General features: G+C 47.8%; 1 protein-coding gene across 2 annotated transcripts; it reads right to left on the bottom strand.

Moving 5' to 3' along the window:
- Positions 1 to 697: 697 nt before the first annotated feature.
- On the bottom strand, positions 698 to 9540 carry RCN3 (reticulocalbin 3). 2 transcript variants are annotated; one of them, XM_073655987.1, is made up of 7 exons: positions 9423 to 9540; positions 8010 to 8251; positions 4852 to 5045; positions 3399 to 3574; positions 2689 to 2749; positions 2270 to 2469; positions 698 to 1499 (listed from the first exon to the last, which is right to left on the bottom strand). In XM_073655987.1, exons 2-7 carry the CDS (start codon positions 8240 to 8242, stop codon positions 1392 to 1394), a joined length of 972 nt encoding a protein of 323 aa, XP_073512088.1. In that variant the 5' UTR covers positions 8243 to 8251; positions 9423 to 9540; the 3' UTR covers positions 698 to 1391. The 2 variants fall into 2 exon arrangements, with proteins under 2 accessions (XP_073512088.1, XP_073512087.1); XM_073655986.1 differs by lacking the exon at positions 4852 to 5045 and adding an exon at positions 4592 to 4785 and having other exon boundaries at positions 708 to 1499.
- Positions 9541 to 15346: the final 5806 nt, after the last annotated feature.

Here is a 15346-nt window from a genome sequence, read left to right on the forward strand (position 1 = left end):
GACAGTTAGTTAGGTAGTGGTCGTAACCATGGATACCCAAGGTCCTGCACATGAGGAAATAGACATAGCGAATCAGAAGAACTATACTACATTTCTAATTGGAGGTATTTGCTAATATTATTATTATAACACCTACTACATATTGGGATAGGATATTGGAGATGGGAATAGCCCTTTAACTTTTGGGGGTTTCACAGATCCTGCTGTTCAGTTTTCTAGCAGCGCCTCCGCTGGGGAAAATGAAGCCTTACACAATGACAGCTACAAGCAAAAGACTTTATGGTGAGTACCAAAAACTTGCAGGTCTGACCGGCAGGATCTTAAGAATTGCTCTCTGCAGAGCCGCACCTTGTATAGAGACGACTTGGCGCACGCTCAACCTTCACTCCCTCCATTCTCTAGGGAAACGCTGACTGCAGCGCTCAACTATTTCCCTTCGAAACTGGATCAATGTTCAGACCCCCTTTCACCAAACTGTTATGATAGGGGGGTGCGGATAATAGAGGGGGGGGGGGTGATAATTTGTAATCCCCCCCCCCCCACCCAAAAAAAAAAAAAAATACTTTTATTGGAACCTTTAAAAGTGACATAACATTTTCAATTCAAATCTTGACCGTTTTTTCACCAAGTCATCGATTCCATTAGGGTCTTAATTACTTAAAAAAAAAAAAAAAAATACATATTTTTTTTCAATTATAATTTATTGAAAATTGGCTCAATTAAAATGTACAAAAGAAAATAAAAATGCAAAAACATATTGGGTCAATCGTGAAAATGACGGAGTGGTGGACACAAGAATTTATAATGTTAGGATCCGACCCTGGGGAAGGGGGTATAGCGAGATTGGAAAGGCAGTTGTATCCTATAGGGGGAGCTATGAGTCCCCCCCAATACTGATCATTAAAGAGATGAGGATTTACAGTCCTGATTGTGTATGTTTATTATGATGGGACAACCGGCCGCAGGTCTCCTGACCCAAACTCAAAAGCCACATATGCCTATGAGGCCGTCAAGTTGGGGGGGGTCTTCAACTAGGCTTACGCTTAGTGACCTGATCGGCGGCCGTGACCACTCCTGTTCCCATCTAGGACCACTTAGCAGTTTGCAGGCATTTTATAGCTCAGTGGTGTGGACCCCTTATTATTAATGGGATTTAGTTTTTCCATATCAGATGCAGCTTTAGAAATATAGGACAGCATGGGTGTCGTCATCTCCCAGGTGCCAGTAGTCCTACTTCTTGACTATGAGAAAAATTCTGAAAAAACCCCAAACCCAGATTTTCCAACCCCTCCAATCCCCCATTGCCACAATAGGAATTTAATCTGTCAGTAACCAGCAATGTGCTGGGTGTTGTACGCTCGCCCAGGAGCAGAAAAAGACCAAACGTCTTGTTAAAATTCATCATGCCGCCTCGTCAGATCTTCTCCGTAGTTTGTCGCCTGACTGCCCACAAACATGTTCCAGTTGTCCAGGATTTCCCTCTTGGTCAGTTTGTCATCCTTAAAAAAACATTAAATACAAACATCTTTACTTTTAAATTTGTGTACACACTTTTTGGCCACTAGGGGGCACTAGTCTATTACATTTTCCCCAGTTTAGTCTCTGCAGCAGAAGTTGATGCAGATTCCGAAAATCTGCACTGACTTTTTGCAGAGAAGGTTCCGAGCAGGAGATTTTCGTAAAATGTCATCCGTTTTGCTGCTACTACTTCATTACAGAACAAATTCAGCCTTCTTTCTGCACTGCAGAGCTCATATGGGTCTGCTCCTTTCTGGGCAATCATATGATGGTTGTGTGCACGTTAGAACCTCTTATATTGTATATTCGGCCCGCGTTCAGTGATCAGGAAGGCAGGAGTCGTAATAAACCGTTTCTGCCTTTTCTATGCGGAGTCTGGCCGTGTCTGACAGTAATTCTGCAATGATTTCCTAATATATCAATGCAGAGTTATGTGGACTGGGAAGATTTTTTTAATGTTTTTTTGGACAGCTTTCTAGTTGCTAAAAGGGGCAGGTAATGTCTAGTGTTTAAAAGAATTTCCACCTTCTCACCTAAATGGTGTTTGATGAGTTTTCATCATTGTGGAGATCTATAGCACAGACTCCACATGCACGCTCAGATCACTGGAGGGAGAAATACTCTGCTACCAGCCAATTCTGTCGGAAGATTATCTACCGAAATGATTGAACATATCAAGATGCAACATGTCTGATCCTTCTTCCATACACTTATGATAATCGTCGAGTTTCATCCTGACATGACCCCTTACCTTGTCTTTGTCGGACTCGTAGACGAGATGCTTGGCCTCGAGGTCTGCGTGGTCATAGTCGTGTGGATGGATCCAGTGGCTGATCTCGGACCGGTCCATCTTGCCGTCCTTATTTAAGTCGCGGTGATCTTTGAATTGCTGGCGCTCGGTTTTAACCCATTCAGGCTCCGGTTCATCGGCTTCAGGAGTGAACATGTCACCTAAGGGAGATGAAAAGTCAACAATGAAGACAAAAAGTGGTGGCTACAGCAACAGAACCCACTTTCCTCCATAGAAGCCGGCCTGATGAAGAACACGTTTTGTATTTGGAAGGTCCACCAGAGTAAGAGACCTAATCTACTGTATAACAACCAGACAGAAGACCCTCTCTATGACACCCAGAAGCTGTAATAAAAGGGTTTATAACTAATATAACTCACCAATGTATTCATCAACATCCACTGAACCGTCTCCGTTTTTATCGATGTCCTCAATCGTTTCCTACAAAAGCCAGTAAGGCAAAAGATTAGAAATGGGCAAACAAAAATCCTCCCATCTCGTAAAGTGATTTCTGGGGGTCCTGAAAAATCAACACAGAGGAGGATAATTAAATATTACAGAGGGGCTTAAACAAACTGGAGGCTTGGGCTGAAAATTGCCAACTGAAGTTTAATGTTGGCTTGTTCATTTTACCCTGACTTATTATTGCATTTGCAACTTTTTGGTGTTTTTTTTAGCCTGTTTCCTGTATTATTATTTTTTATTATTATTATTATTATTATTAAATGTTCCCCATTATGGTCGAGATTCTTGTTTTTCCCAGAAGTTTGCGAGCAATAAAACTAACAACTTTCTTTTTTTTTTGCCGCAAATACCTCCTATTAGAAATGTAGTATAGTTCTTCTGATTCACTATGTGCAGGGCATTGCAGTAGCTTAGATATCCATTGTTACGAACATTCCGGCAGTGACAGTTGCTAGTGGTGGTAACCATGGATACCTAAGCTATTGCAATGTCCTGCACATGGGGTAAGTCACATAGTGAATCAGAAGAACTATACTACAATTCTAATATTATATATCTCAGCATCCTGAACCCCTTCCCCACCGTGAGAGTGACGGGAATATCGCAGTGAACGCCGGAGTCTCACCGTAACTACAAGGTCTTGCATATAGTCAAACTCTTCAGGATGCAGGAACGCCGTGAACTCCTCCCTGGTGGCGATCAGGTCGCCATTTTTGTCGGCTTGCTTGAACCTTCTCTCGTCGCGTTTCTTCATCTTTCTGTAGGTCTCTTTATCGGGGACGTCATAAAACTCGACTTCTCCTGAGAAGGACAAGAGATGGTCGTTACGGTTCATCGGTTGGGTTGAACACTGATCACGGCTTCGACATCAATACTGTGAGGGGCCTAAGGGGGTCCGGCGTGACACAAAAATTCTCTCTCAATCCCAGTGTCATGTCCACCCCCTATCAGTATCTTATTATTCCTCTATGTGTCCACCAGAGCATGCACAATAAGGGAATGAAAGCATAATCCTGCCCGGAGCAAGCGCTGCGCCCCCCAAACTGCATCCGAGCCCACCGAGAAAGCGACGAGTACGGGCAGTATGTGATAGCCATGCAAGGTGCCACTGGATAAGTGCACCCCTCTAGCAGCAATGTCAGTGCAAATTAGCCTTCATAACCCCCTCACGACCTTGAGATTTTCCATTTTATTCGTCTTTTTTTTTCCCCCCTTCCCAGAGCTAGAACTTTTTTTTTTTTTTTTAATTATTTTTCCTTCAATACAGCCTTGTGAGGGTTTGCTTGTATTTTTGTGGGACAAGTTGTACTTTTGAACAAAACCATTGATTTTACCATACAGTGTACTGGGAAAAAAAAAGGGTGATTTGAACTTGGTGTTTTTTGTTTTCTTTAATTCTCTCTTTTTCACTGTATTTAATAGTCCCCTTGGGGGACTTGAAGCTGCGATCGTCCGATTGCCCTGCTATGTATAGTGAAAATCACGATCTATGAACACCGGCCACAAACCGACGTTCTCAGGAGATTCACACTAACAGGCATGGGGGTCTTCTGCAGACACCCGGCTAAAATGACAACCCATTAGCACCACCCGATGACATGACAGGGGCACCGATGGGCGGGATTTTTGAAAGGTCTCTGGCCGCGGATGGAGACTAGTCGATCAGGAGCGCACCGTCCCCCGGACAAGCAGATTATTTCAGAGATCTGGCCAGGCTTCTCTGTAGAACATTTAGATGAAGATCGTCTTTAAGAAGCGGCAGTTTGACTGGAGCAGGAGCAGTCCCCCCTAGGACAGGCCATGCTCTCATCCCCTTACCTGCAGCATACCCATACGTGGTGTTCTTGTACTCCTCCCAGGAGATGGCGCCATCCTTGTCCTTATCATAATCTGCCCAGTGCTTATTCACATTCTCATAGATATATCGGTTCTGGGAATGCGCGATCCAATTTCTCAGCTCCTCGCCAGTAATGAAGCCATCTTTATTCTGGTCTATCTTATCTACTATCTTCCTGCAGCAGACAGAAAGGAAAAAAAAAAAGAAAGTGATTAACCCTGAGAGCGCACAAGGCCCGTACCTATGAGATGGGAGTACGTCTGTTTGGAGTACTCCTCCCAAGACACCGATCCGTCCCGGTTCTTGTCGCACAGCAGCACCTGCTTATCCACATCCTCCGAAACAAAGCGCCCGTGCACAAACTTCATCCAGGCCAAGAGCTCCGGCGCTGTCACATAGGAGTCATTATTACTGTCAATCTTATCAACTATCTTCCTGCAACAAACCAAAAACTGGAGAGATTAATGTCGGAGCGCCGTGTCCTGCGCCAATCACTAACCGCAAGAGCTAGATCAGGGGGAACTCCGCAGACCTTCCATCATAGAAGCACGGAGGGAGGTGGCCCCTCCAATGCATCCAATGGTCGGCACACAAGATCATGGCCTGGTCACAGCTCAGGAGCTTGTGTGCAGCAGAACCGGGAAGGTCTGATTTATTGTAAGGGGTCTGGCCTGGGGCCGGATTCATTTTAGACTGATTTAGTTTAAGTCTTGCCAGGAGTCTGATTTAGTTGAGGAGTCTGGTCTCGGGTCCCACTCATTTTAGGGGTCTGCCTTGGGATTTAAATGAGTTTAGGGGTCCGATCTTGGGTCGCATTCATTTTAGGGGGTCTGGTCTCGGGTCAGTTAATTTTGGTGTCTGCCCTGGGGTTTGAAAGAGTATAGGGGTTCTGGCCTTAGATCCCATTCATTTTAGGGGGTTCTGGTCTCGGGTCCCATTCATTTTGGTGTCTGCCTTGGGGTTTAAATAAGTTTAGGGGGTTTGATCTGGGGTGCCATTCATTTTAGGGGGTCTAGTCTCAGGTCCCACTCATTGGTGTTTGCCTTGGGGTTTAAATAAGTTTAGGGGGTCTGGTCTGGGGTCAGAGTTAATTTTGGTAACAAAGAAAATGACGGCACTTCCACTATAAGAAATAGGTGTGAACAGGTGCTTACTAAGAGCAGCTACCTCCATATATAATGAACAAATAAAGTAGCACACTGTAACACTGAGTATATAGATATGAAATATGAATAGCATAACTGCTGTAAAAAATAGAAATAAATGAAAAAATTTTGAAAAAAAGTTTTTTTAGCGCATGTAAATATGAAGTATGGAAAATGAATAGCATTACTGCTGTAAATAAATGAGAAATCTTAGCGCATAAATTGGCCAATTCATGTGTACCTGACAGCCGCGGTAAGGCGTTTCTCGATGTCAGGACCTATCAATGTGAATACCTCTCTAAGAGACCTCCGTCTGCTTATGTGTGGGAAAGACAGATCCTGATGCATTTAAAACCACCTGCGGCATGGGGGTGGGGGTGGAGTGCTCAGTCAACAGGATCTGTCTTTCCCACACATAAGCAGACGGAGGTCTCTTAGAGAGGTATTCACATTGATAGGTCCTGACATCGAGAAACGCCTTACCGCGGCTGTCAGGTACACATGAATTGGCCAATTTATGCGCTAAGATTTCTCATTTATTTACAGCAGTAATGCTATTCATTTTCCATACTTCATATTTACATGCGCTAAAAAATTTTTCAAAAATTTTTCATTTATTTCTATTTTTTACAGCAGTTATGCTATTCATATTTCATATTTCACATCTATATACTCAGTGTTACAGTGTGCTACTTTATTTGTTCAGAGTTAATTTTGGTGTCCATCTTGCAGTTTGAATGGGTTTAGGGGTTCTGGCCTTGGATCCCACTCATTTTAGGTGGTCTGGTCTCATCTTGGTCTTAATTTTGGGGTATGGTTTACCCACTAATATATTTCGATGTTGATAGATCTGCAAAGTTTGTGAAACGCCAACAACATGACATCTCTACCAATGGTGCACAGCCCAGACCCTCACCTGACCACTGAGCGACCCTTACAACGTTAAATTTAATAACCCCCCCCCCGTATTACATGTTGTATGTGGAGCATCAGACTTAATTTACATTTTAAATGGCTTCTGTGCGTTAAACGACCCCCATTTTATGTCATTTTACGACTCCCCTGCAACGAGGTTGTCTCATGGAGGACACTACGCACATCCACCTGGCCATAAATCTTGGATGCATCTGCTATTTCTCCCAGACATGTGCACTTTTGGCTCATCTGTGTTCTCAAAAGGATTAGGCATGCCAACAGCCCAATCCTTCATTCCCCGACATTTGTTGTAAAGGGCGAGTCAGGACCCCCTCGTGGTATATATAAGCTTCCGATAATCCTACTTAGCTCAGCTGCAATCAGGGGGCAAATGTTAAATTCTGAAGCAGTGCCACCATGGGGTAAAATGAAGCATTACATGATGCCCATTGAAATCAATAGACTGTTTTCTTAATGACCCGGCTTGTCTGTGTTGCCAGAGCAAGTACCTGCTCACAGAACCCCACGACAGAACCCCACGACAGAACATCAGAAAGGGGCAGTCTGGATGGAGGGAGGGGGATCAAATGCAAGCGCAGACGCCGTCATTTTTTTTTTTGCTAGCCAGTCCTAGCAGTCTCAATGATGTCCGCCGACCCGGATGGCAGAAGAATTGGCAAATTAATTCTGGGTTGCAATGCAGAAGAGCAGCGATTAACACTGGTGGAGCGGACTTTGGTGTAAGAGGATATATTGAAAATATCAGTGCAAAGCAAAAGCGACCTAGCGCTGGTGCTCGGAGACGTCTTCTGCATCCTTACAAGGGGTGAGACCCGAACAGATTCTTATCCCTCCGTAAAAAAATAAATCTGGATACTGCCACGTTAACAGTCTGGAATGTTCCCGGCCCCCCTCCTTGCTTTCTGTAGGGTGGGAGATGGGGACGGCTCCTCCTCCTCCGTGAGACTTACAGCAGTCCACCCTGTAAACGCATTGAACACTTTTTGCAGACTGAGACCCATTTTTTTGGAGGGTCACAACTTTAGGCGATTTATGTGACCCATGGCGACATCTGGAGTCAATAACTTCTGAGTCGGACCCTAAAAAAGTGAGCACTCTGGACATGGGCATGGATGGGGGGTCCCTACATTATAATGGCCGGGATCAGAGGTGTCCCCGATCCTGCAATATGCAGGCTGTGTGTGACAGCTGACACCTACAGAGACAGCAGCGTGTGCATGGTACCCAAGAGGTAGATCAGTCTACAGTATGAACCCAGGCATGCTGGGAGTTGTAGTTTGGCAGCAGTTGCCCCATGTCACACAGGTGGCGGTCTTACCCCAGCCGCTCCTGGCTTTCCTCGGGGGTGAGCTGATCGAACGTCTTGGCCTCTTCTTTGCCCAGGAAGGCTTCATGGTCGTACTGGAAGTCCTTGCTGTCATCGTGCGCGTGGTCGCTCAGGTCCTTGCCGTGGTGGACGCGGTCCTTCTTCTCCTGGGCCGGTTTGCAGGTCACCCAGGAGGCACAAACACCCAGAGCGAGCAGAACGGAGAAGAAGTAGTGTGCCCGCATGGTCCTAACCTGCAATAGCCAACCGCCAGGTCACTGGGCAGCTAGAAATGTCACCTCTGGCCTCCCCTCCAGGGTCACATCAGGGGTCTCCAACCTGTGCTTCTCTAGAGAGCCATGGGGCATGCTGGGAGTTGCAGTTATGAAACAAAGTATGATGGGAGATACAGGGTATGTAGACTAGCTGCACATGCTGGGAGCTGTAATTCTTCTGCGTCCAGAGCTACAGGACAGGCTCGGAGTTATAGTTCTGCGACGGGGCACGCTGGGAGTTGTAGTTCTGCTACACCCAGAGCTACGGGGCATGCTGGGAGTTGTAGTTCTGCTACACCCAGAGCTACGGGGCATGCTGGGAGTTGTAGTTATGAAACAAAGCATGATGGGAGAAACAGGGCATGCAGACTAGCTGCACATGCTGGGAGTTGTAGTTATGCAACATTCAGGGCTACGGGGCACGCTGGAAGTTGTAGTCCTGCTACGCCCAGAGCTACGGGGCACGCTGGGAGTTGTAGTCCTGCTACGGGGCACGCTGGGAGTTGTAGTCCTGCTACGCCCAGAGCTACGGGGCACGCTGGGAGTTGTAGTCCTGCTACACCCAGAGCTACGGGGCACGCTGGGAGTTGTAGTCCTGCTACGGGGCATGCTGGGAGTTGTAGTTATGCAACATTCAGGGCTACGGGGCACGCTGGGAGTTGCAGTCCTGCTACGCCCAGTGCTACAGGGCACGCTGGGAGTTGTAGTCCTGCTACGCCCAGAGCTACGGGGCACGCTGGAAGCTGTAGTCCTGCTACACCCAGAGCTACGGGGCACGCTGGAAGTTGTAGTCCTGCTACACCCAGAGCTGAAGGGCACGCTGGGAGCTGTAGTCCTGCTATGGGGCACGCTGGAAGCTGTAGTCCTGCTACGCCCAGAGCTATGGGGCATGCTGGAAGTTGTAGTCCTGCTACACCCAGAGCTACGGGGCACGCTGGGAGTTGTAGTCCTGCTACACCCAGAGCTACGGGGCACGCTGGAAGTTGTAGTCCTGCTACACCAAGAGCTGAAGGGCATGCTGGGAGTTGAGGGTGCAAAGGATGGAGACCCCTATATATACAGTCTGTTCCTGCAGCACATCATTATGCAGGGCACAGTCACTATCACAGACAGCAGTGACGTCCCTGTCACCCCGCACCCGCCGCTTTACCTGGTGCTGCTCCTCCAGCCTCTGCTTCAGCGATCGAAGTCTGTGAGTGTTTCAGCTGCGCGGCCCCTTTAAAATGCTCACAGCGAGTAGGCGTGGAATGGGCGGCCCCTGGCAAATTAGAATATTAGAACGCCCATGAGGGGCGTGGTCAGAGAAAGTTCTGGACTGAGCACTTGCTTCCCATTGGTCAGTGCTCGCCACGTTGACACGACCACGTGTTTCTGCCTCTCTTGTGTGGGTGTAGACTCGCCGATCGGGGGCGGAGCGTCAGATGGTCGATATGTTGCCAAGCAACGCCTTAAACACGCCGCCGAGTGCTACGCGTGCCGGATTGGGACAAAAAGAATTGAAGTTAAATTTCTTCACGTGCAAAAGAGAAACAGTGTTTCCATAGTAACCAACCAGTGAGCCCTCACTCAGTGCTGCCACCTATCTATCGGTGATGATTTAATCGCTAAAAGACGTCAATGAATGACTTGTATTTTTTTTGCGTGTCGCGCTGACGTTGTTATTGGTACAGTTTTGGGACACGTAACGTTTTAATCACATTTTGTTAAACTTTTGGGGAAAGATGCGGCTACTAATTTTAGTGAAAAGCGCGAACAACGTGCTGTAAAGTGAGCGGTGCTGCATTTACCAGTATATACTGACACCTAGTGGTGGAAAGATTTATAACATGTTCCACTCTATTTTTTTCTACCAGCTTATTTTTCATTGGAAGAAATTTGCAAAGATTCTCAAACAAGTGTCTTCACAAAGAGATGAGCAGATCTGTGGCAAATAAATTCATATCGGGAAGAGAAGAGAAAGAGAGAGGACCCCACTGACCATAAGAACTTACACTCTACAGGGGAGAGAGAGGACACCGCTGACTATAAGAGCTTACACTCTACAGGAGAGAGAGAGGACCCCGCTGACTATAAGAGCTTACACTCTACAGGAGAGAAAGGACCCCGCTGACCATAAGAGATTACACTCTACAGGAGAGAGAGAGGACCCCGCTGACTATAAGAGCTTACACTCTACAGGAGAGAGAGAGGACCCTGCTGACCATAAGAGCTTACACTCTACAGGAGAGAGAGAGGACCCCGCTGACCATAAGAGCTTACACTCTACAGGGGAGAGAGAGCACCCCACTGACCATAAGAGCTTACACTCTACAGGAGAGAGAGGAATCCACTGACCATAAGAGCTTACACTCTACAAGAGAGAGAGAGGACACCGCTGACTATAAGAGCTTATACTCTACAGGAGAGAGGACCCAACTGACCATAAGAGCTTACACTCTACAGGAGAGAGAGAGGACCCCGCTGACCATAAGAGCTTACACTCTACAGGAGAGAGAGGACCCCACTGACCATAAGAGCTTACACTCTACAGGAGAGAGAGGAATCCACTGACCATAAGAGCTTACACTCTACAGGAGAGAGAGGACCCCGCTGACCATAAGAGCTTACACTCTACAAGAGAGAGAGGAATCCACTGACCATAAGAGCTTACACTCTACAGGAGAGAGGACCCAACTGACCATAAGAGATTACACTCTACAAGAGAGAGAGAGGACACCGCTGACTATAAGAGCTTATACTCTACAGGAGAGAGGACCCAACTGACCATAAGAGATTACACTCTACAAGAGAGAGAGTGGACCCCACTGACCATAAGAGCTTACACTCTACAGGAGAGAGAGGAATCCACTGACCATAAGAGCTTACACTCTACAGGAGAGAGGACCCAACTGACCATAAGAGCTTACACTCTACAGGGGAGAGAGAGGACCCCACTGACCATAAGAACTTACACTCTACAGGAGAGAGAGAGGACCCCGCTGATCATAAGAGCTTACACTCTACAGGGGAGAGAGAGGACCCCGCTGACCATAAGAACTTACACTCTACAGGAGAGAGAGAGGACCCAACTGACCATAAGAGCTTACACTCTACAGGGGAGAGAGAGGACCCCGCTGACCATAAGAACTTATACTCTACAGGAGAGAGAGAGGACCCCGCTGACTATAAGAGCTTACACTCTACAGGAGAGAGGACCCAACTGACCATAAGAGCTTACACTCTACAGGGGAGAGAGAGGACCCCACTGACCATAAGAACTTACACTCTACAGGAGAGAGAGAGGACCCCGCTGATCATAAGAGCTTACACTCTACAGGAGAGAGAGAGGACCCCGCGGACCATAAGAGCTTACACTCTACAGGAGAGAGAGGATCCCGCTGACCATAAGAGCTTACACTCTACAGGAGAGAGAGAGGACCCCACTGACCATAAGAGCTTACACTCTACAGGAGAGAGAGGATCCCGCTGACCATAAGAGCTTACACTCTACAGGAGAGAGAGAGGGCCCTGCTGACCATAAGAGCTTACACTCTACAGGAGAGAGAGGATCCCGCTGACCATAAGAGCTTACACTCTACAGGAGAGAGAGAGGACCCCGCTGACCATAAGAGCTTACATTCTACAGGAGAGAGAGGTCCCCGCTGATCATAAGAGCTTACACTCTACAGGAGAGAGAGGATCCCGCTGACCATAAGAGCTTACACTCTACAGGGGAGAGAGAGAGGACCCCGCTGACCATAAGAGTTTACACTCTACAGGAGAAAGAGGACCCCACTGACCATAAGAACTTACACTCTACAGGGGAGAGAGAGAGGACCCCGCTGACCATAAGAGCTTACACTCTACAGGAGAGAGAGAGAGGACCCTGCTGACCATAAGAGCTTACACTCTACAGGAGAGAGAGAGGACCCCGCTGACCATAAGAGTTTACACTCTACAGGAGACAGAGAGGACCCTGCTGTCCATAAGAGTTTACACTCTACAGGAGAGAGAGAGGACCCTGCTGTCCATAAGAGTTTACACTCTACAGGAGAGAGAGAGGACCCTGCTGTCCATAAGAGCTTGCACTCTACAGGAGACAGAGAGGACCCCGCTGACCATAAGAGCTTACATTCTACAGGAGAGAGAGAGAGGACCTCACTGACCATAAGAGATTACACAATACAGCAGAGAGAGAGGACCCCACTGACTATAAGAGTTTACACTCTACAGAAGGGAGAGGACCCCACTGACAATAAGAGCTTACACTCTACAGGAGAGAGAGAGGACCCCACTGACCATAAGAGCTTACACTCTACAGGAGACAGAGGACCCTGCTGACCATAAGAGCTTACACTCTACAGGAGAGAGAGAGGACACCGCTGACCATAAGAGCTTACACTCTACAAGAGAGAGAGTGGACCCCACTGACCATAAGAGCTTACACTCTACAGGAGAGAGAGGAATCCACTGACCATAAGAGCTTACACTCTACAAGAGAGAGAGAGAGGACACCGCTGACTATAAGAGCTTATACTCTACAGGAGAGAGGACCCAACTGACCATAAGAGCTTACACTCTACAGGAGAGAGAGAGGACACAGCTGACCATAAGAGCTTACACTCTACAAGAGAGGGAGAGGACACCGCTGACCATAAGAGCTTACACTCTACAGGAGAGAGAGGACCCAACTGACCATAAGAGCTTACACTCTACAGGAGAGAGAGAGGACACCGCTGACCATAAGAGCTTACACTCTACAGGAGAGAGAGAGGACACCGCTGACCATAAGAGCTTACACTCTACAGGGGAGAGAGAGCACCCCACTGACCATAAGAGCTTACACTCTACAGGAGAGAGGACCCAACTGACCATAAGAGCTTACACTCTACAGGAGAGAGAGAGGACACCGCTGACCATAAGAGCTTACACTCTACAGGAGAGAGAGAGGACACCGCTGACCATAAGAGCTTACACTCTACAGGGGAGAGAGAGCACCCCACTGACCATAAGAGCTTACACTCTACAGGAGAGAGAGAGGACACCGCTGACCATAAGAGCTTACACTCTACAGGGGAGAGAGAGGACCCCGCTGACCATAAGAACTTACACTCTACAGGAGAGAGAGAGGACACCGCTGACCATAAGAACTTACACTCTACAGGAGAGAGAGAGGACACCGCTGACCATAAGAGCTTACACTCTACAGGGGAGAGAGAGGACCCCGCTGACCATAAGAGCTTACACTCTACAGGAGAGAGAGAGGACCCCGCTGACTATAAGAGCTTACACTCTACAGGAGAGAGGACCCAACTGACCATAAGAGCTTACACTCTACAGGGGAGAGAGAGGACCCCGCTGACCATAAGAACTTACACTCTACAGGAGAGAGAGAGGACCCCGCTGACTATAAGAGCTTACACTCTACAGGAGAGAGGACCCAACTGACCATAAGAGCTTACACTCTACAGGGGAGAGAGAGGACCCCACTGACCATAAGAACTTACACTCTACAGGAGAGAGAGAGGACCCCGCTGATCATAAGAGCTTACACTCTACAGGAGAGAGAGAGGACCCCGCGGACCATAAGAGCTTACACTCTACAGGAGAGAGAGGATCCCGCTGACCATAAGAGCTTACACTCTACAGGAGAGAGAGAGGACCCCACTGACCATAAGAGCTTACACTCTACAGGAGAGAGAGGATCCCGCTGACCATAAGAGCTTACACTCTACAGGAGAGAGAGAGGGCCCTGCTGACCATAAGAGCTTGCACTCTACAGGAGAGAGAGGATCCCGCTGACCATAAGAGCTTACACTCTACAGGAGAGAGAGAGGACCCCGCTGACCATAAGAGCTTACATTCTACAGGAGAGAGAGGTCCCCGCTGATCATAAGAGCTTACACTCTACAGGAGAGAGAGGATCCCGCTGACCATAAGAGCTTACACTCTACAGGGGAGAGAGAGAGGACCCCGCTGACCATAAGAGTTTACACTATACAGGAGAAAGAGGACCCCACTGACCATAAGAACTTACACTCTACAGGGGAGAGAGAGAGAACCCCGCTGACCATAAGAGCTTACACTCTACAGGAGAGAGAGAGAGGACCCTGCTGACCATAAGAGCTTACACTCTACAGGAGAGAGAGAGGACCCCGCTGACCATAAGAGTTTACACTCTACAGGAGACAGAGAGGACCCTGCTGTCCATAAGAGTTTACACTCTACAGGAGAGAGAGAGGACCCTGCTGTCCATAAGAGTTTACACTCTACAGGAGAGAGAGAGGACCCTGCTGTCCATAAGAGCTTGCACTCTACAGGAGACAGAGAGGACCCCGCTGACCATAAGAGCTTACATTCTACAGGAGAGAGAGAGAGGACCTCACTGACCATAAGAGATTACACAATACAGCAGAGAGAGAGGACCCCACTGACTATAAGAGTTTACACTCTACAGAAGAGAGAGGACCCCACTGACAATAAGAGCTTACACTCTACAGGAGAGAGAGAGGACCCCACTGACCATAAGAGCTTACACTCTACAGGAGACAGAGGACCCTGCTGACCATAAGAGCTTACACTCTGCAGGAGAGAGAAAGGACCCCGCTGACCATAAGAGCTTACACTCTACAGGGGAGAGAGAGAGGACCCCGCTGACCATAAGAGTTTACACTCTACAGGAGAGAGAGGACCCCACTGACCATAAGAGCTTACACTCTACAGAAGAGAGAGGACCCCACTGACCATAAGAGTTTACACTATACAGGAGAGAGAGGACCCCACTGACCATAAGAGCTTACACTCTACAGAAGAGAGAGGACCCCACTGACCATAAGAGATTACACTCTACAGGAGAGAGAGAGCGGAGCCCACTGACCATAAGAGCTTACACTCTACAGAAGAGAGAGAGAGGACCCTGCTGACCATAGGAGCTTACACTCTACAGGAGAGAGAGGACCCCGCTGACCATAAGAGCTTACACTCTACAGGAGAGAGAGAGAGGACCCCACTGACCATAAGAGCTTACACTCTACAGGAGAGAGAGAGACCCCACTGACCATAAGAGCTTACACTCTACAGGAGAGAGAGAGGACC

The sequence above is a fragment of the Phyllobates terribilis genome, unplaced genomic scaffold (assembly GCF_046119375.1).
Source record: "Phyllobates terribilis strain yellow unplaced genomic scaffold, ASM4611937v1 Scaffold_12__6_contigs__length_324123572, whole genome shotgun sequence".
Lineage (NCBI taxonomy): Eukaryota > Metazoa > Chordata > Amphibia > Anura > Dendrobatidae > Phyllobates > Phyllobates terribilis.

What these genes read in the sequence shown, in the direction of transcription:
- RCN3 (XM_073655987.1), bottom strand. Translation starts at nt 8,242, where the DNA reads ATGCGGGCACACTACTTCTTCTCCGTTCTGCTCGCTCTGGGTGTTTGT. An exon ending in TGCAAGACCTTGTAGTTACG is followed by an intron (nt 2,750 to 3,398) that starts GTGAGACTCCGG and finishes TGGCTTTTGTAG; the next exon opens with GAAACGATTGAGGACATCGA. An exon ending in GGATGTTGATGAATACATTG is followed by an intron (nt 2,470 to 2,688) that starts GTGAGTTATATT and finishes CATCTCCCTTAG; the next exon opens with GTGACATGTTCACTCCTGAA.